The sequence below is a fragment of the Dendrobates tinctorius genome, unplaced genomic scaffold, assembly GCF_039654945.1.
Source record: "Dendrobates tinctorius isolate UK_male_01 unplaced genomic scaffold, ASM3965494v1 ptg000022l, whole genome shotgun sequence".
Taxonomy (NCBI): Eukaryota; Metazoa; Chordata; class Amphibia; order Anura; family Dendrobatidae; genus Dendrobates; species Dendrobates tinctorius.
In genome coordinates this window covers 95,271,225-95,293,572 of record NW_027361690.1, presented here as the reverse complement: position 1 = coordinate 95,293,572, position 22,348 = coordinate 95,271,225, and the positions used below count along the sequence as shown (strand labels likewise).

Genomic DNA, 22,348 nt, shown 5'->3' with positions numbered 1-22,348 from the left:
ATGTCCAGGGCTTTTGAGCACGATCAGCGATACCCGGCAGGGGGGCCAATCGCTGATAGATGTCACACACAGCTATATCGCTGGTGAGATCGCTGTTGCATCACAAAACTTGTGACTCGGCAGCGATCTCGCTGTGTGTGACAGGTTCTTTGCTCAGGGCTAAATACATATTAGGCCATAGAGCCTTAACTAGGTCACACTCCGTAAATTATATGAATAATCAAAAGCCAGATAAAATCCAGAGAAAAGGAGTGTCTGTATCTACAAGTAAAATAGACAGAAATTTTATTAATAAATTCACAACATAGAATAATCAAATACAAAAGAAGTTAAAAAGATACCTCCTGTCAACATGGAGATGAAGCAAAGGGTATACATTAGACATAAAGTTATTTCTTATAATTAAACTAGCTAAAGAGCCCGGCGCTGCCCGGGCATAGTAACTAAAGGGCCTGTCACACTAAGAGATATCGCTAGCAATATCGCTATAACTAGTGACGTTATAGCGATATTGCTAGCGATATCGCTATGTCTGATACTTACCTACGACCGGCTCCCCCACTGGTTATCGCTGATCGCGCGAGAATGTTCAGGACTGTTTCTCGTCGTCAGCTTCCTGCGGCGCTTCCTGCTGTGACGACGAGCGACGCGTGGAGCCGGGCGGGAGGACGCAGGATCGCCTAGTGTGACAGGTAAGTAGCGACCCCCGTCCCCAGCGATGTCGATAGTGAGATCTGCCTATGTGGCAGCTCACTAGCGACCACTTAGCGATGTGCCAGCGATCCTGACCGCGTCATATCGCTGGTCGGGATTGCTGGTACATCGCTAAGTGTGACAGTACCTTTACTGTGGTTAGTTATAACAAATTATAATTATTCTCCATCCCATAGTCCCGTGCCCATATACCCATCATACATATCCACATCATACATATCCACGATCCCATAGGCCCGTGCCCATATACCCATCATACATATCCTCCATCCCATAGTCCCATGCCCATATACCCATCACACATCCTCCATCCCGTAGTCCCGTGCCCATATACCCATTACACATCCTCCATCCCATAGTCCAGTGCCCATATACCCATCATACATATCCTCCATCCCATAGTCGAGTGCCCATATACCCATCACACATCCGTCATCCCATAGTCCCATGCCCATATACCCATCACACATCCTTCATCGCATAGTCCCATGCCCATATACCCATCATACATATCCCCCATCCCATAGTCCAGTGCCCATATACCCATCACACATCCTCCATCCCATAGTCCCGTGCCCATATACCCATTACACATCCTCCATCCCATAGTCCCATGCCCATATACCTATCATACATATCCTCCATCCCATAGTCGAGTGTCCATATAACCATCATACAGATCCTACATCCCATAGTCCAGTGCCCATATACCCATCACACATCCTCCATCCCATAGTCCAGTGCCCATATACCCATCATACATCCTCCATCCCATAGTCCCATGCCCATATACCCATCACACATCCTCTATCCCATAGTCCCATGCCCATATACCCATCATACATATCCTCCATCCCATAGTCCAGTGCCCATATACCCATCATACATCCTCCATCCCATAGTCCAGTGCCCATATACCCATCACACATCCTCCATCCCATAGTCCCATGCCCATATACCCATTACACATCCTCCATCCCATAGTCCCATGCCCATATACCCATCATACATATCCTCCATCCCATAGTCCCGTGCCCATACACCCGTCATACATATCCTCCATCCCATAGTCCAGTGCCCATATACCCATCACACATCCTCCATCCCATAGTCCCGTGCCCATATATCCATCACACATCCTCCATCCCATAGTCAACCATTATGACATCTAAATGAGCGGCGGGGCTTGCAACCTATGACATCAGCGTCGCCATGGCAACCATTGTGACATCATAATGAGGGGCGGGGCTTGACGCGCACACACTTTTTCCCCAGTATGTAGATGGGGCAAAATTATTTGGTGAATTAAAACACGCGGGGTTAAAATTTCGCCTCACAACATAGCCTAGGACGCTCTCAGGGTCCAGACGTGTGACTGTGCCAAATTTTGTGGCTATAGCTGCGACGGTGCGGATGCCAATCCCAGACATACACATACATACACACATACATACACACATGCATACATACACACCTACATACACACATACACACACACATACACACACACATACACACATACATACATACATACACACATACATACATACACACACACATACATACATACACACCTACATACATACACACATACACACATACATACATACACACATACATACATACACACACATACATACATACACACCTACATACACACTTTGAGCTTTATATATTAGATAATCAAGGTAAAACATGCATGTGAGGCCTTCATTGGTCCCGTGGGGACTAATCTGCCTGCCTGTCAGGAATTGCACAAGGCTATAAACCTGCCTGGGAGTATGCCTTTTGCTGCAAGAGTCCATGGTATATCGGACTACAGGATCATGCATAGTAACAGCTGCCAGTATGCATGGATAAGGCCGGGGTCACACTGGCGAGGAATACGGGAGAGTGAGAGGCGCAAAAAGCACGCATTAGACACGGACCAATGATTCTCTATGGGGCAGCTCCCATCAGCCGTATATTTCTCCTCAGTATCCTACGCTCCGTGCCACTCGCAGCATGCTGCGATTGTCAGCGTACTACGCCCGTAGCACGCCAATGCAAGTCTATGGGTGCGCAAAAAATACGGATTACACACGGACCACACGTGTGACTTGCGAGAAATACGCACCAGGTGTCTTTTAGCAAAGCCGGCAATTCAGTGCGCTATACAGTAAACTCACACTGACAGGTTTAATAAAGAAATGAAAGAATAGATATAGACACATAGAATACATATATATCTATATATATATATATATATATGTATTCTATGTGTCTATATCTATTCTTTTGTTTCTTTATTAAAACTGTCATAGGGCTCCATTGTATGTCCATTTTGCAAGCCTGCGAGAAAATCTCAGCATACGGATTACATACGGATTACATACGGATGCTGACATGCGCAAAATACGCGACCTCACCTTGCTTACGGATGACCTACGGACCACTATTTTGTGGTCATTGATCCGTATTACGCATGTAAAATACGGAGCGTATTTTGCGCAGGTTAGTGTGACTCCAGCCTAAGGGTAAACTTGATATATAGTACCTCGGTATACTAGTTTGCTACATTGAAACTACATTCACTTGTAGAATATGGAAATAAAATGGTTAAATACATCACAAGTGCAGATTGTAATAGCATAAAGGGGTTAATGCACATGTTTTTTTTTACCTGACAGGAGGCAAGTGCTAGATGACCTCTGGATCTCCCACCCCAATGTGCGTTTCGATGCATAAGATAAGGCTCTTTTCACAAGTAGCTTTATTTCATCCTTTTTTTCTGCATGATAACCGCAGGCTATGAACAGAAAACTGCAAGGGAAATTATGCTCTTTTTTTTGTGTGTTTTTATTTAATTTTTAGCGCTAATCCATTTTGATGTCAATGCTGAAAAACAAAAAACTCTGAAAGATTTGATTTGCTGTGAGTGGTGCACAAGGTGAATGAGATTTTTGAAAAAATATTCATTTTGCTGTTACTATAGAACACAGCAAAAATGGGCAGCAGTATTTACCTGCCCAGGTCTTAGGCTGGTTTCACACATGCGCTTTTTTGCGCTGCTTTTTTAGCGCAAAAAAAGCATGCGTATTTTCCCCTATACTTTAACATGGGTGCACATATGTGCGTATACATATGCGCACGTACGCGTTTGTATGCACATGCTTTTTTTGCAGTGTGCGCTCGGGCGCACAAAATGCATCCTGTTGCATTTTTTGTGTGTCCGACTTGACCCAAAAAAACGCATGCACACGCAATGCGTTTTTTTTTTAACAGCAAAACTCCCATTAAAGTCTATGGGTGCGCATACGTGCGCATTGTAATTCGCACGTATGCGCAAAAAAAGCATGTGATTTTTTTAAAAAAATGCACCAAAACCCGAAAAAAATGCACACAAACGCATGATTCGTTTTTTTTTCATGCGTTTGTGTGCGCAAAAAACGCGCAGCAAAAAAACGCAAGTGTGAAAGTAGCCTTAGTGTGTTAGTTCTATCAGGATGCAGCAAACCCATATACAATGCTCAAAAAAATAAAGGGAACACTAAATTACCACAACCTAGATACAGTGCCTTGCGAAAGTATTCGGCCCCCTGGAACTTTTCAGCCTTTTCCCACATATCATGCTTCAAACACAAAGATACCAAATGTAAATTTTTGGTGAAGAATCAACAACAAATGGGACACAATTGTGAAGTTGTTCGAAATTTATTGGTTATTTTAACTTTTTCTGGAAATTCAAAAACTGAAAAGTGGGGCATGCAATATTATTCGACCCCTTTACTTTCAGTGCAGCAAACTCACTTCAGAAGTTCATTGTGGATCCCTGAATGATCCAATATTGTCCTAAATGACTAATGATGATAAATATAATTCACCTGTGTGTAATCAATTCTCCGTATAAATGCACCTGCTCTGTGATAGTCTCAGAGTTCTGTTTGAAGCACAAAGAGCATCATGAAGACCAAGGAACACAACAGGCAGGTCCGTGATACTGTTGTGAAGAAGTTTAAAGACAGATTTGGATACAAAATGATTTCCAAAACTTTAAACATCCCAAGGAGCACTGTGCAAGCGATCATATTGAAATGGAAGGAGTATCATACCACTGCAAATCTACCAAGACCCGGCCGTCCCTCTAAACTTTCATCTCAAACAATGAGAAGACTGATCAGAGATGCAGCCAAGAGGCCCATGATCACTCTGGATAAACTGCAGAGATCTACAGCTGAGGTGGGACAGTCTGTCCATAGGACAACAATCAGTCATACACTGCACAAATCTGGCCTTTATGAACGAGTGGCAAGAAGAAAGCCATTTCTAAAAGATATCCATAAAAAGTGTCATTTAAAGCTTGCAACAAGCCACCTGGGAGACACACCAAACATGTGGAAGAAGGTGCTCTGGTCAGATGAAACCAAAATCAAACTTTTTGGCAACAATGCCAAACGATATGTTTGGCGTAAAGGCAACACAGCTCATCGCCCTGTACACACCATCCCCACTGTCAAACGTGGTGGCAGCATCATGGTTTGGGCCTGCTTTTCTTCAGCAGGGACAGGGAAGATGGTTAAAATTGATGGGAAGATGGAGCCCAATACTGGACCATTCTTGAAGAAAGCCTGTTGGAGTCTACAAAAGACCTGAGACTGGGACGGAGATTTGTCTTCTAACAAGACAATGATCCCAAACAGAAAGCTAAATCTACAATGGAATGGTTCACAAATAAACATATCCAGTTTTTTGGCCAAGTCAAAGTCCAGACCTGAATTCAATTGAGAATCTGTGGAAAGAGCTGAAAACTGCTGTTCACAAACGATCTCCATCAGACCTCACTAAGGGTGGTTTCACATTTGCGTTTCCAGCAGCAGCGTCGGCCTGCGCACGGCTGCCGCTAAGCCCCGCCCCCTCCTGTGCCTCCTCCGGTAGCTCCGCCTATGGGCAGATGACACTGCATGCGACCTGCATCCCCTATCTTTAGCACTGGGGACGCAGGCCGTGCGCAGGTATGCGTTTGGCGGCGCATGCGCCCTTTTGACAGTGCGCCGACCGGCGCCAAACGCAACCTGTTGCAATTTGGTGCGCTTGGCGCACCATCAAAAGGACGCATGCGCCGCCAAATGCATACCTGCGCACGGCCTGCGTCCCCAGTGCTAAAGATAGGGGACGCAGGTCGCATGCAGCATCATGCGCCCCTAGGCGGTGCCACCGGAGGAGGCGAGGCTTAGCAGAGGCCCTGCGCAGGCTGACGCTGCTGCTGGAAACGCAAATGTGAAACAACCCTAAGCTCGAGCTGTTTGCCAAGGAAGAATGGGCAAGAATTTCAGTCTCTCGATGTACAAAACTGATAGAGACATACCACAAGCGACTTGCAGCTGTAATCGCTGCAAAAGATGGCGCAACAAAGTATTAAGTTAAAGGGGCTGAATAATATTGCATGCCCCACTTTTCAGTTTTTGAATTTCCACAAAAATTTAAAATAACCAATAAATTTTGTTCAACTTCACAATTGTGTCCCACTTGTTGAATCTTTACCAAAAATTTAAATTTGGTATCTTTATGTTTGAAGCATGATATGTGGGAAAGGGTTGAAAAGTCCCAGGGGGACGAAAACTTTTGCAAGGCACTGTATCGCTGAATGAAATATTCCAGTTGCAAATTTTTATTCATTGCATAGTGGAATGTGTTAAGAACAATAAAACATAACAATTATCAATGTAAATCAAAATGATTATCTCATGGAGGTCTGGATTTGGAATAATACACAAAATCAAAGTGGAAAATCAAATTACAGGCTGATCCAACTTCAGTGGAAATGCCTCATGACAATGAAAAGATGCTCAGTATTGTGTGTGGCCTCCACGTGCCTGTATGACCTCCCTACTGTACAATGCCTGGCATGCTCCTGATGAGGCGGCGGATGGTCTCCTGAGGGATCTCCTCCCAGACCTGGACTAAAGCATCCGCCAACTCGTGGACAGTCTGTGGTGCAACGTAACGTTGGTGGATGGAGCGAGACATGATGTGATCAATTGGATTCAGGTCTGGGGAACTGGCGGGCTAGTCCATAGCTTCAATGCCTTCATCTTGCAGGAACTACTGACACACTCCAACCACATGAGGTCTGGCATTGTCCTGCATTAGGAAGAATCCAGGGCCAACCGCAGCAGCATATGGACGCACAAAGGGCCTGAGGATCTCATCTCGGTACCTAATGGCAGTCAGGCTACTTCTGGCAAGCACATGGAGGGCTGTGCGGCCCTCCAAAGAAATGCCACCCCACACCATTACTGACCCACTGCCAAACCGGTCATGCTGAAGGATGTTGCAGGCAGATCGCTCTCCACGGCATCTCCATACTCTGTCACGTCTGTCACATGTGCTCAGTGTGAACCTGCTTTCATCTGTGGAGAGCACAGGGTGTCAGTGGCAAATTTGCCAATCCTGGTGTTACAGTATGTGGCAAATGCCAAGCATCCTGCACAGTGTTGGGCTGTGAGCACAACCCCCATCTGTCGACGTCGTGCCCTCAGAGCATCCTCCTGGAGTTGGTTTCTAACCGTTTGTGCAGACACATGCACATTTGTAGCCTGCTGGAGGTCATTTTGCAGGGCTCTGGCAGTGCTCCTCCTGTTCCTCCTTGCATAAAGGCAGAGGTAGCGGTCCTGCTGCTGGGTTGTTGCCCTCCTATGGCCCCCTCCACGTCTCCTGGTAGCGCCTCCAGCCTCTGAACACTACGCTGACAGACACAGCAAATCTTCCTGCCACAGCTCGCATTGATGTGCCATCCTGGAAGAGCTGCACTACCTGAGCCACTTGTTTGGGTTGTAGAGTCCGTCTCATGCTACGAGTGTGAAAGCACAACCAACATTCAAAAGTGACCAAAACATCAGCCAGAAAGCATTGGTACTGAGATGTGGTCTGTGGTCCCCACCTGCAGAACCACTCCTTTATTGAGGATGTCTTGATAATTGTCAATTTCCATCTGTTGTCTATTCCATTTGCACAACAGCATGTGAAATTGATTGTCAGTGTTGCTTCCTAAGTGGATGTTAATACTGTGACCGCAGATGCGGCCGAGCCGACGCCTCCACGTCACCCGACCACGACGACGTGGGGCGAGCGTCCCAGGTGGGGACGGAATGTGGACCCACTGGACCACATACTGTAGAGTAACTTGGACCTACCCAGACTAGGGAAGGGCAGCGAGCAGGGTCTTGTGGCAGCTGAGCATGTGGATGAGATGGCAACATGCAGAACTATATGACACCGCACAACTTCAGGTTTGAAGACAAAGTTTACTCAAACAAAAACACAGTACAAGAACGAAACATAACTTTGCCAGGCTCCCGATTCACTTCAGGGAAAGGTACACGTCTCAGGATAACAGACGAAGGCATGAGGACATCACGGGTTGATGCAGTCCAGGGTCATCTGGCACGGGCATGCTAGGACGGTCACACTCAGGCTTCAGGCGTAGCACAGGCTCAGCAGGAGAACATCAGGCACCGACCTCGGATAGACGTCAGATGATGGCAGGGGTCATCACGGGTTGATGCAGTCCAGGGTCATCTGACACGAGCATATCAGGATGGCCTCTCTCTCAGGCCTCAGACATAGCACAGGCTCAGCAGGAGAACATCAGACACCGACCCAGGACAGACATCATCACAGGGTGGACCCCAGGGAACCGGCGAAACATCAGGACACATGCAGGACAGGAACAGAAACACCGTCATGGGAACACAGGTCATCGGCTGGTTAGATCCAGGCAGAGCCGTCACCAGGAAACAAGGCTGGAGACTCCCCAGGAACACAGGCTGGACCACGGACCAGACATCTGGACACAGGCTGGACAACCAGAACCACAGACCAGACATCGAGACACATCAGGACAGGCAGGACATCAGGTCATCAGGAAGGAAATCTAGACATCAGGGTACAAACTGGACATCAGGACCTCAGGTCATCAGGTAGGACATCTAGACATCAGGACATCAAGCCACCAAGCAGACATCAGGTCTCAAACAGGACATCAGGACTCCAGGCAGACATCAGGACATCAGATCACAGGCAGGACATCAGGACTCGGATCTCGGATAGAACATCAGTACACTGGCATCGGACTCCGGACATCTGGCAATGATCATCAGGCTCCGGACATGAGGCCGCAGTCATCAGGCTCCGGACATCTGGCAGCGATCGGCAGGCATCGGGCAGGGAAGAATAGGATCCGGACATCTGTCGGAGGACGTCAGGCACTGGACATCCGGAAGTGGTTGTCAGACACCGGACATCAGGCCGCGGTCATCAGGCTCCAGACATCTGGCAGCAACCTAAAAAGGAACTCAAGTGGTCTGGTGCAAGCCCAGCTGGGTTGGACTGGAACCGGCCGGGGGTTGCACTGAATAACAAGCTGAGCACAGAGTAGCAGAAACTCAGCAGACACATCGGACTCCTACTTCCAAGATGAACCCAGGTTGAATCACAGAAAGTCAGATAGCAAAGTGTCACAGTCACTGGGCACAGGGTTCAAGACACAGAAGCACTTCAGGAACATAACACAGCAGGAATCAGGACTAGACTTCATGACAAAAGCTTTTCATAAGCTTTTGATACGGTGCCACACAAAAGGTTGACACATAAAATGAGAACAATGGGGATAGGGGAAAATATGTGTAAGTGGGTTAAGAGTTGGCTCAGGGATAGGAAACAAAGGGAGATTATTAATGGAGCACACTCGGACTGGGTTACGGTTGGCAGTGGGGTACCACAGGGGTCAGTATTGGGCCCGCTTCTTTTTAACATATTAATGACCTTGTAGGGGGCATAGAGAGTAGAATTTCAATATTTGCAGATGACACTAAACTCTGCAGGGTAATCAATATAGAGGAGGACAATTTTATATTACAGGAGGATTTATGTAAACTAGAAGCTTGGGCTGATAAATGGCAAATGAGCTTTAATGGGGATAAATGTAAGGTCATGCACTTGGGTAGAACAAACAAGATGTATAATTATGTGCTTAATTGTAGAACACTGGGCAAAACTGTCACTGAAAAAGACCTGGGTATATGGGTGGACGACAAACTCACATTTAGTGGCCAGTGTCAGGCAGCTGCTGCAAAGGCAAATAAAATAATGGGATGCATTAAAAGAGGCATAGATGCTCATGAGGAGAACATAATTTTACCTCTATATAAGTCACTAGTGCGACCACACTTAGAATACTGTGTACAGGTCTGGTCTCCGGTGTATAAGAAAGACATAGCTGAACTGGAGCAGAGAAGAGTGACCAAGGTTATTAGGGAACTGGGGGGTCTGTAATACCAAGACAGGTTATTACACTTGGGGTTATTTAGTTCGGAAAATCGAAGGCTTAGGGGTGATCTTATTACAATGTATAAATATATGCGGGGACAGTACAAAGACCTTTCTAATGATCTTTTTACTCTTAGACCTGTGATGGGGACAAGGGGGCATCCTCTACGTCTGGAGGAAAAAAGGTTTAAGCATAGTCACAGACGCGGATTCTTTACTGTAAGAGCAGTGAGACTATGGAACTTTCTGCCATATGAGGTTGTAATGAGTGATTCCCTACTAAAATTTAAGAAGGGTCTGGATGCCTTTCTTGAAAAGCATAATATTACAGGGTATATACACTAGTTTCCTTAATATTGCGTTGATCCATGGAGCTAGTCTGATTGCCGTATGTGGAGTCGGGAAGGAATTTTTTTCCCCAATGTGAAGCTTACTGTTTGCCACGTGGGTTTTTTTTTTGCCTTCCTCAGGATCAACATGTTAGGGCAAGTTAGGATAGGATATGGGTTGAACTAGATGGACTTAAAGTCTTCCTTCAACCTTAAAGGGAAGGTGCTGTGTTTTTTCATAATTTAATGTAAAAAAGAAAATAGTATAAAAAGATATTGTCCCCTAAGCTTGACTCAGTGGTATGTATGGTTTGTTTTTTGTACGGTATTAATGCAGCCACTGGGGGCTGCCATCTTACCTTGCTGGCTGCTGAATGACACTTTCCATGCTTATTTACGGCAGTCCCTGGGCATAAGACATAACAGTCGGCTCCCGACCCTATCTCTTTCATTGCAGCAGCATCAGGAGTGAACGGGGCACCCCTGTGGGCAGCTCAATTCACAGCTGTAGGTGTGGCCAGGCGCCATCTTATTAGAGCTCAGTGCGTTCCTTTTAGCTTCATTTACACTCTATTGCAAGCCCTGGATGCTGTATTGTTCCAGCATAACGGCTTGGATGTTCACTCTGCACATACCAGCTGCAGGAGAGGAACCAGGACGAGCTGCTGGAGACCAAGCTGCTCTTTCCAAAACACCCGACCAACTGCAGCCACTGCTCTTGCAAAACATAGGAGGAGCTGCTCCCTGCTGTTTCAAAACACTTGGCCATCTGCTGGACATCTAATCCTAACCTGTGTGATACTGATTGCTGAGCTGTGTATCTAATCCTCTCCTGTGTGATACTGTCTGCTGATCCGTGTATCTAATCCTATCCTGTGTGATACTGACAGCTGAGTCGTGTATCTAATCCTCTCCTGTGTGATACTGACTGCTGAGCCATGTGTCTAATCCTCTCCTGTGTGATACTGACTGCTGAGCCATGTGTCTAATCCTCTCCTGTGTGATACTGTCTGCTGATCCGTGTATCTAATCCTATCCTGTGTGATGCTGACTGCTGAGCTGTATATCTAATCCTCTCTTGTGTGATACTGTCTGCTGAGCCATGTATATAATCCTATCCTGTGTGATTCAGTCTGCTGATCCGTGTATCTAATCCTCTCCTGTGTGATACTGACTGCTGAGCCATGTGTCTAATCCTCTCCTGTGTGATACTGACTGCTGATCCGTGTATCTAATCCTATCCTGTGTGATGCTGACTGCTGAGCTGTGTATCTAATCCTCTCTTGTGCGAGTCTGCTGAGCCGTGTATCTAATCCTATCCTGTGTGATAGTCTGCTGAGCCATGTATCTAATCCTATCCCGTGTGATACTGTCTGCTGAGCCATGTATTTAATCCTATCCTGTGTGATGCTGACTGCTGAGCGGTGTATCTAATCCTCTCTTGTGTGATAGTCTGCTGATCCGTGTATCTAATCCTATCCTGTGTGATTCAGTCTGCTGATCCGTGTATCTAATCCTATCCTGTGTGATACTGACAGCTGAGCCATGTATCTAATCCTCTCCTGTGTGATACTGACTGCTGAGCTGTGTATCTAATCCTATCCTGTGTGATACTGACAGCTGAGCCGTGTATCTAATCCTCTCCTGTGTGATACTGACTGCTGAGCTGTGTATCTAATCCTATCCTGTGATACTGACTGCTGAGCCTTGTATCTAATCCTATCCTGTGATAGTCTGCTGATCCGTGTATCTAATCCTATCCTGTGTGATACTGACTGCTGAGCCGTGTATCTAATCCTATCCCGTGTGATACTGACTGCTGAGCCGTGTATCTAATCCTATCCTGTGATACAGTCTGCTGATCCGTGTATCTAATCCTATCCTGTGTGATACTGACTGCTGAGCCGTGTATCTAATCCTATCCTGTGTGTTAGTCTGCTGATCCGTGTATCTAATCCTATCCTGTGTGATACTGACTGCTGAGCCGTGTATCTAATCCTATCCCATGTGATACTGTCTGCTGAGCCATGTATCTAATCCTATCCTGTGTGATGCTGACTGCTGAGCTGTGTATCTAATCCTCTCTTGTGTGATAGTCTGCTGATCCGTGTATCTAATCCTATCCTGTGTGATTCAGTCTGCTGATCCGTGTATCTAATCCTATCCTGTGTGATACTGACAGCTGAGTCATGTATCTAATCCTCTCCTGTGTGATACTGACTGCTGAGCTGTGTATCTAATCCTATCCTGTGTGATACTAACAGCTGAGCCGTGTATCTAATCCTCTCCTGTGTGATACTGACTGCTGAGCTGTGTATCTAATCCTATCCTGTGTGATACTGACTGCTGAGCCGTGTATCTAATCCTATCCTGTGATAGTCTGCTGATCCGTGTATCTAATCCTATCCAGTGTGATACTGACTGCTGAGCCGTGTATCTAATCCTATCCTGTGTGATACAGTCTGCTGATCCGTGTATCTAATCCTATCCTGTGTGATACTGACTGCTGAGCTGTGTATCTAATCCTATCCTGTGTGATACTGACTGCTGAGCCGTGTATCTAATCCTATCCTGTGTGATAGTCTGCTGATCCGTGTATCTAATCCTATCCCGTGTGATACTGACTGCTGAGCCGTGTATCTAATCCTATCCTGTGTGATACAGTCTGGTGATCCGTGTATCTAATCCTATCCTGTGTGATACTGACTGCTGAGCCGTGTATCTAATCCTATCCTGTGTGATACTGACTGCTGAGCCGTGTATCTAATCCTATCCCGTGTGATACTGACTGTTGAGCCGTGTATCTAATCCTATCCAGTGTGATACTGCTCTCCTGAAATACTCTGTGCTGCTGTCACCCTGCTGGATTTATGTGTGAACTACATGGTGGTATTGTGTATGAATTATATGGCGGTATTATGTGTGAAGTATATGGTGGTATTATGTGAGAACACTATGGCAGTATTATCTGCTAAAAAGGGAACCATTCTAGGGTGGTTCAGGCTGAGCACCTGCACACGGGTCAGGGGTAATAGGTGCAGTCAGGGGAGGGCTGGTGAGGCAGCTGAAGAGAGGGGTCTCATTTTTATCGCTACTGAATGGCTACATTTCCCCCAGTCTGCTTCCCAGCGTCACCCCAGACTGCGCCTGTCGCCTCGCTTTCACACATCGCCAGGACAGGATCTGAGGAGGGGAATGGGGTCTTTGCATGCAAAGTCTGGATCAGAACAGGCCATCAATCAGCAGAAATGTTTCCTGGACTTCTGTGGTGCTGTCACCCTGCTCCTCCCCATATACCTCCCTCTGTGCCCCCCACAGACCAGCACACTGTTCTGAAATACTCTGTGCTGCTGTCACCCTGCTCCCAGAATCCTTGCTGCCTGACATGCTCAGTGACTAAAGACCCCATTCCTCTCCTCAGATCCTGTCCTGCCGATGTGTGAAAGCGAGGCGACAGGAGCCTGATGTATGGTGGAAGGAGCAGGGTGACAGCAGCACAGAGTATTTCAGAAGAGCAGTGTGCTGGTCTATGGGGGGCACCCAGTTCGGTGCCAGGGATTGTACATAGAGTGCTGTGTTTTATACACATGGATAGACTGTCTGCTGCACAGAAATACAAGACACATTTCTGCTGAATGATGGTCTGTTCTGTTCCAGACTTCGCATGCAAAGACAGTAACTTTGCAGGCCCCATCAAAATGGCTGCTCACTGTGTTCCTAGATGTCATCCTATCTTTTAACTTAGCAAACACCCAGAAGGGGAGGAGAGGAGTGACATCACACCCATGTCAGCAGATTCTGCCCATAATTACTGCAGGGCAGTAGTGTGAGCTAGTTGTACACTAGGTTTTTGTGCCAAATTTCAGAAGCTGCTCCCCCTAGTGTTAACAAGTGGAAATGCCAAACTTTTTAAAATTATTTTTCATATTTTGCAAAATTAAAAACAAATGATATTTTTTAAGAAAATGTAAACATTAATTCTTTTCATTTTTTCAATTGCTGAAAAAAATTTTTTTGGGTGGCACCTTCCCTTTAAGGCCCAAAATCGTCTGCAATCTCCTTGTAAACAGTGGAGTTACACCCCTGTAGTATTCCTTCACAGTAACCATATTTTTACACTCTACAAGTATGTATGTGAAAAACCAAAAAAAGTCTCTCTCAGCCCCGTAGTCACGCGCGCCAGCAGACCCCAGAGCCGCACGACCCCTCCTCCACACTGGTCAGGACAAGTACCGAGCGGCAATCTCCAGCAGTGAGACCACGTGACGCTCACGTGTCAGCGGGAACATGGTGGAGCACAGTGCCACAGCCACACTGCCGGCAGCGCTGTTCCCTCCCTCTCTCGTGTCGTGCACAGGAAGTGCTCCTGCTCCGCGCCAGCATCTGTGGAGCCGAAACGACTTCACCCTCCGACTCCTATGTAAAGCAATATAGACAGAGGACTTGGGAGTAGCAAGATGGCGCCGGTTGAGACACTGGGTGGAGTGACGCACTTCCGGTGAGGGGCCCACTAGACCTGAGTGCGCCGCGCGGTGACTCAGAGAGAGCCGGAGCGGCAGCGGGAAGACATGGCGGAGACCGACAGCTGGGGTGAGTGCACGGGCTGCTGCGCGACCGCTTCATTCATGTGTGTCCTCGAGGTCCCCGGTGCGCGCTGCCTGAGCATGGGGGGCGCCGGCTCCGGTCCATATGGCCTCCTGTCTCCCCTGGATGTCACTTGTTTTACCTTAGTCAGCATAGGCCCCGCCCATCCCCAGGTGGTCGTGCCCTTTGCCTTGTGATATGGCTATTGCCCGATTAGTGCCCCTGCCCTCTAGCTGTGGGCCTCTTTCTAGTGGCTTCTATCATGGCCACCATGTCCTGAGTGGTAATGAGCCCCTGTCTTTTAATGAGTGTTGTGGGGCGACGCTGGCCGGCGGGGGCTGTTGTGGGGTGACGCTGGCCGGCGGGGGCTGTTGTGGGGCGACGCTGGCCGGCGGGGGCTGTTGTGGGGCGACGCTGGCCGGCGGGGGCTAAGTTTAGTTATATTGGGCCGGTCTGAGCACGCTCCGCAGTTCACTATAAAGTTTTTTTTTGTTTTTTTTGTTTTTTTTTTCTGTCTTACAATGTTAGCTGTAGAGGTCACGGCTCCGCCAGGGTGTGGCTCCTGACTCGCCCTCTCCATATGCTGTATTACAAGCAGAACCCCCGACTCCCTGAGTACCCCCCCCCCTCTATTACTTGGTATAGAGATTAGTGATGAGCAAGCGTGCTAGGATGAGGTGTTATCTGAGCATGATCAGGTGCTGTGTCTTTGGAGCGCTCGAATAATAGGTTAGCGTCCCGGCAGCGTCTTGTCTCATGCCTGTTCGACAGTGCTAACACTTACTGGGATTGCCTAGTAAGCAGACATTCCCTGCATGTGTTGTAGCTGTCGAACATCCGTGGCACATGCAGCCGTGGGGATTCCAACCTGTTGGCACCTGAGCATGCTCGCTCATCACTAATAGAGATGCTTCTTCTATGGAGGTCCCTTGTCTTTTACCATCTGATACCATATGTGATCGTTGGTGGTTTTAGATGCCTTCCTTGCTTTGATAGGTTCCTGACATTTTTAATATGTGGCCAGTTTTGTGATTTAGGCTAAGTTCACACCAGCATATGGAAAATTGCCAATTTCGTTTTTTGTCCTCATGGTGGTCTGCTTGATATGTGCCCATTCTTGACATCTTTAATCAAAAAATGTTAAAACACTAATCTTTTCAATGGCTCTCTTAAATACTGATTCCCATATAGCTGGTGCTTTTGTGCATCCCTTGAAATGGTGAATCTCATAAAATGATTGAGTTCAGCAGCTGTTTTCATAACTTCTCCCACCCCAATAGACTGTGTGAAAGTATGGTCTTAGTTTTGTAGTCATAATGTGGCCATATTTTCCCATTAAAAGGGTTTACTGGCTTTAGCATTATATCAGCTGTAGTTGCAAAGGGCTAAAATAAAACTGAGCTGCTGTTTGCCTTACCTTGCTCTGAGTGGTGGCTCTCTGCTGCTCAGTTTTGTTTTAGGTGGTCATGACTGCAATGCACATCACCACTGCAGCCAATCACTGTGTTCGATAATTGACTGCATATGTGATGTCACCACCTCAGTCTGTAAACAGACTGAAGTAGTAGTGGCTTGAAGTTGGGTAGGGTAAGGCGAGTATCGTCTCAGCCAATGTAGACTGAGTCGCTAAACTCTGTGATTAGTTGGAGTGATGTGCGTTGTAGTCATGACATCACCGCAGCAATCTATAAGCAGAGAATGGAATAGTCCCAGAGTGCAGCCACTTGGTGCAGGGTAAGGATAGTAGCAGCTCAGTTTGATATCCCTCTGCTTCCCTCTAAAAGTTTAAAGGGACTGTCATTACAGAATGACTGTTGAAATAAAGTCATGCCGCTCGGTGAGTGTTAAGCCAAGTTACACCGCTTGGTGCTTTATGGCTTGGCCAGTCCTTTAGATACACCTTCCCACCTGCTTGTTTTCAGTCTTTCCACCACCATCTTTGACAGCTCTGGCATCATAAAGCCAGAGAAAGGAGGAGATAACTGGAAAACAAGCAGGTGGGAAGGTGTATATAAATGATTGGCCAAGCCATGGAGCACCGAGCGGCGTGACTTGGCTTGAACACTCATTCTGTGCTGACAGTGCCATTAACCCCTTCCTGACATCAGACGTACTATCCCGTCCATGGGACCCGGGCCCCTATGCCCATGGACGGGATAGTACGTCTACCGCGATCAGCGGCGCCCACGTGGTGAACGCCGCTGATCGTGGCCGGGTGTCAGCTGATTATCACAGCTGACACCCGGCACTATGTGTCAGGGGCGGTCACGCACCGCCACCGACACGTTAACCCCTTGCACACCGCGATCAAACATGATCGCGGTGTACCGGGGGTTAAAGGGAAGCATCGGCAGGGAGGGGGCTCCCTCCGTGCTTCCCTGAGCCCCCCACGGCAGCGCAATGTGCAGCGCTGCTGCGGGGGGCTCTTTCCCTACAGGCCCCCGAATCCAAGATGGCAGCGGGGGCCTGTAGGGAGCTGACTTCCTCAGTGCCTGCAAAGCGCAGGCATGAGGAAGTCTGCAGAACTGCCTGTGACAGATTGCTGATCTGTGATGTGACAGATCAGCGATCTGTCACAGGACAGTGATGTCCCACCTGGGACTATGTAATAAAGTTAAGAAAAAAAAGTGTTAAAATAATCGCCAAGTAAATTAGAAAAAAAAAAAAAAAATATTCCCCCAATAAATCCATTTTTTGGAAATAAAAAAAAAAACAACAATAAAAGTACACATATTGGGTATCGCCGCGTCCGTAACGACCTGCCCTATAAAACTATCCCATTAGTTAACCCCTTTAGCGAACCCCTTAAAAAATAAAAAACGAAGCAAAAAATGATTTATCATACCGCCAAACAAAAAGTGCAATAACGCGCGATCAAAAAGACGCATATAAATATCCATGGTACCGCTGAAAAAGTTATAGCTTGCAGAATAAAGTGATACAAAAATAATTTATTTTTTATATAAAATAGTTTTCATTGCATAAAACCGACAAAACATAAAAAAAGACCTAAATGAGGTATCGCTGTAACCTTACTGACCCGAAGAATAAAACCGCTTTATCAATTTTACCGCACGTGGAACGGTGTAAACGCATCCCCCCAAAAGATATTCATGAAACGCTGGTTTTTGTTCATTCTGCGTCCCAAAAATCGGAATAAAAAGCGGTCAAAAAATGACATGTGCCCGAAAATGGTACCAATAAAAACGTCAACTCGTCCCGCAAAAAATAAGACCTCATATGACTCGCCGTGCAATGCTCCTCTGGGAAAATAATATGCAAATTGCCTCTTCAGAAAGAAAGAGGACTTTTACTCTACAGCGCCACCTATTGGTAGTAGCGATCCTACAAGTCACAATCAACCCTTTAACGAGTCTTGTAGTATGACTTAGGATACAAGCCAAATCAGAATCTCAATTTGCAGACACGGTGTTTCGAGCTGTTGGCTCTCGTCAGTGCAAAGTATGAGATCTGATTTGGCTAGGTGAGAGGCTCTGGACTAGGGTCTAAGTAAGGTTTCTCCTTGCGGAGAGTGACATGCCACCCAGAGGAGCATTGCACGGCGAATAAGTCTCCTTACCTTGACAAGCCACAGTTGGCATGTCACTCTCCGCAAGGAGAAACCTTACTTCTTGGGGGAAAAAAATATGATTTTATTATTTTCATGCCGGGGCATTATAAACTTCTGTGAAGCACTTGGGGGTTCAAAGTGCTAACCACACATCTAGATAAGTTCCTTAGGGGGGCTAGTTTCCAAAATGGGGTCATTTGTGGGGGGGTTTCCACTGTTTAGGTACATTAGGGGCTCTCCAAAGGCAACATGACACCCGCAGACCATTCCATCAAAGTCTGCATTCCAAAACGTCACTACTTCCATTCCGAGCCCCGACGTGTGCCCATACAGTAGTTTTCTCCCACAAATGGGGTGTCAGCGTACTCAGGACAAATTGGACAACAACTTTTGGGGTTCAATTTCTCCTGTTACCCTTGGGAAAATAAAAAAAATTGGTGACTAAAAGATCATGTTTGTGGAAAAAATCCGAATTTTTTATTTTCATTCCCGGGCGTTATAAACTTCTGTGAAGCACTGGAGGGGTCAAAGTGCTCACCACACATCTAGATAAGTTCCTTGGGGGTCTAGTTTCCAAAATGGTGTCATTTGTGGGGAGTTTCCACTGTTTTAGTACATCAGGGGGCTTTCCAAACGCGACATGGTGTCAGATCTCAATTCCAGCCAAAAACGTCAAATGGCGCTGCTTCCCTTCCGAGCTCTGCCATGCGCCCAAATAGTGGTTTACCCCCACATGTGGGGTATCCGCGTACTCAGGACAAATGGCACAATAACTTTTAGGGTCCTGTTACCCTTGGGAAAATAAAAATTGGGGGTGAAAAGATCATTTTTGTGGAAAAAATGACTTTAATTGTACCGCTGTACGTTCTAAACTTCTGTGAAGCCCTTGTGGGTTCCAAGTTCTCACCACATATCTAGATAAGTTCCTTGGGGGGTCTAGTTTCCAAAATGGGGTCACTTGTGGGGGGTTTCCACTGTTTAGGTACATCAGGGGCTCTCCAAACGTGACATGGCGTCCAATCTGAATTCCAGCCAATTTTGCATTGAAAAAGTCAAACGGCGCTCCTTCCTTTCTGAGCTCTGCCATGCGCCGAAACAGTGGTTCCCCCCCAACATATCAGGTATCGGCGTACTCAGGACAAATTGCACCATAACTCTTGCAGTCCAATTTGTCCTGTTACCCTTGGTAAAATAAAAAAAAATTGAACCTGAAGTATTTTTTTTGTGAAAAAAAGTTAGATATTCATTTTTTTAAATATTAAAAAAATTCCTGTGACGCACCTAAAGGGTTAATAAACTTCTTGAATGTGGTTTTGAGCGCCTTAAGGGGTGCAGTTTTTAGAATGGTGTCACTTTTAGGTATTTTCTATCATATCAAAGTGGCTTCAAATGTGATGTGGTCCGTAAAAATAAAATGGTGTTGCAAAAATGAGCGCTGGTCAATTTTTAACCCTTATAACTTCCTAACAAAAAAAATTTTGGTTCCAAAATTGTGCTGATGTAAAGTAAACATGTGGGAAATGTTACTTTTCAAGTTTTTTGTGTGCTGTATCTCTGTGATTTAAGGGCATAAAAATTGAAAGTTGGAAAATTGCGAAATTTTCACCAAATTTCCATTTTTTTCACAAATAAACGCAAGTTATTTGAATTAAATTTTACCACTATCATGAAGTACAATATGTCACGAGAAAACAGTGTCAGAATCACCGGGATCAATACAAGCGTTCCAGAGTTATGACCTCATAAAGGGACAGTGGTCAGAATTGTAAAAATTGGCCCGGTCATGAACGTGCAAACCACCCTTGGGGGTGAAGGGGTTAAAATTGAAGACCACTGTTAAAAATATGACCTCAGCCTTCCCTCGACCTTGCATCGGGCTGTTGGAACTGGACCATAGACTGCTATGTACACTACATTTTTTTTTGTTTTGTTTTTTTTTTTTCTTCCAGCCCACTGATATACAATTTACGCTTAATAACATTTCCAGGACGTCCTATCCTGACAGCACCATGGGGTTGTCCTTCCTTCATCCTTATAGGGACCGGAAATGCACGAGAGGTTAAAAGGTCCCCTCCCACTCCCACACTCCAGTGTTTTTCCTGTCCCTGTAAGGACAGGCACGAGAGGGCCGCGGAGGAGCTGCGGCATCCACAGGAATCAACCTCCAGGAATCGTCAGACTCAAGGCAAGGTAGGACAGAGTGGCGGAGGGTCGGCCATACAGACTACCGTACACCGCCAGGAAAGACGCTGTGGAAGCAGCGATCACGCTGAACCACCAATGTCTGTAAGTAATGGGCATGATGGACATGACAGATGTAAGACAGGAGCTTTAACCAAAAAGCTCCCGTGCTTTACGATAGAAAAAGAGGGCACCGACTCCTGCAGCATCAACCTCCAGGAAAGCCGCCAGATCCAATAAACGCCATCTGTGTTGGCAAACTACCAGGGGGCCGACCAGGCGGCCCTTCTAGGCGAAGCGTAACTGCTCTCCTCATGTGTCAGCCGCTAGGCAGCGCGAGGCTGGGCAGACCAGGGGCAAATCGACAGGCATACCTTTAAACCCCTATGCGAAGGGTGCACCCTCAGGTTCGTCAGAGGCAAACAAGCCTCTTTTCCCCCGCTGAGACGTGCACAATGGTCAGAGGGGAGGTCCAGGCCTCCGCCTCAGGTCTGCTACCTCCTCAGTCATCCACCAGTTAAAGACCATATCCGTACAAGGATTCTAGAGGAATGGGGGGACGCTGAGGAGCGGTTCATCGTTCCTCAAGTCCTTGGGCTTCAACTACCCTTTAACCAGGTTAACACTCGGGAGGAAGTTCCTAAGATCGACACCCCTAGTGGCCAGGGTGTCACGGAAGTTTTCAATTCCCTTTGAAGATTCTTCTAGTCACATCGGTCGTCAGATACATGCATCTATGGATCGACCAGTCAGAGTACCGATCAAGGGGAAAACCCCTAGACGTAATATCTTAGAAAGCCTTCCCCTGTTGAGAATTACAAACTGGATTTCTGGTGGACGCTTCAGCCGAATCAGTGCGTTTCGCGGCCAGGAATAATTCTTTATCCATTTGGCTCGCCAAGCCATAGGGATGAAGACCTGGTCAAGGAATTACCAGGCGAAAAATAAGTTACGTGCCATACCGTCTCAGTCGGAGGGGTATTCAGGCTGGTCTTAGATAAAATACTAGAAGGCCAGGGACATCAAAAGGATATTTTCCCTTCAGAGGCCCTATCCTCTGGGCCATGACCCTTCCAATCCACTAGATAGTATTTACCAAGCCAACAGTAGCAGACGGAGCAGGATGCTGAAAACAATGTCCTTGCTGAGCAGACTCCACTACGGCGGGGAGGGGGATTCCTGCTGTGCAGAGTCAGGAACCCAACGCTTAACATTACCCCCCCTCCTAGGGCCCCCTCCCCCCTGTGCCTCACAATGCTCAAAGGCCGCAATGAGAAGGGAGCACGAATGTTCTCCTCAGGCTCCCAGGATAGAGGGAAAAGATCAGCTCAATATCCGTAGGGGGTCACCTCAAAAACTTCTCAGAGGCATGGGGGCTTATGTCCCAGAATCAGTGGATCCTGAATACAGTTTCCCAGGGCTATACCCTTGAATTCACAAAGCGCCCCCCCCCCCCCCCCCCCAGCACGGTTTGTAGTTTCAATCACGGTCCAAAACCCTTATAGACCCTATATGGGCAGACGTAAAGATCTGCTAGGGTCAGAAGTAGTGGTTCTGGTCCCAGGTACTGAGAGAGGTCAAGGCCTCTATTCAACTCTTCACAACCCTTTGGGGGAGAGTCGGACCATTATAAATTTAAAAACCACTTAACCAGTGGGTCCGA

General features: G+C 46.8%; 1 protein-coding gene and 1 long non-coding RNA gene across 4 annotated transcripts in view; one reads left to right on the top strand and one right to left on the bottom strand.

Annotated features, from left to right (window-relative positions):
• Positions 1 to 7,977: 7,977 nt before the first annotated feature.
• LOC141084322 (uncharacterized) lies at positions 7,978 to 12,720 on the bottom strand. Of its 2 annotated transcripts, none has more exons than XR_012230976.1 (2): positions 10,709 to 12,720; positions 7,978 to 9,820 (listed from the first exon to the last, which is right to left on the bottom strand). It is a non-coding gene; the product is annotated as an uncharacterized lncRNA (long non-coding RNA). The 2 variants fall into 2 exon arrangements; XR_012230977.1 differs by having other exon boundaries at positions 7,978 to 9,035.
• A 1,996-nt stretch (positions 12,721 to 14,716) lies between these two features.
• The window catches only part of EIF3J (eukaryotic translation initiation factor 3 subunit J), a 36,194-nt gene continuing 28,562 nt past the window's right edge, over positions 14,717 to 22,348 (top strand). Inside the window, exon 1 of one of the 2 annotated variants that reach the window (XM_073568990.1) lies at positions 14,717 to 14,939. In XM_073568990.1, the coding sequence (XP_073425091.1) occupies positions 14,918 to 14,939 (22 nt within the window). In that variant the 5' untranslated portion in view covers positions 14,717 to 14,917. The remainder of the gene's footprint in view (positions 14,940 to 22,348) is intronic. The other variant, XM_073568989.1, reaches the window with a different exon arrangement.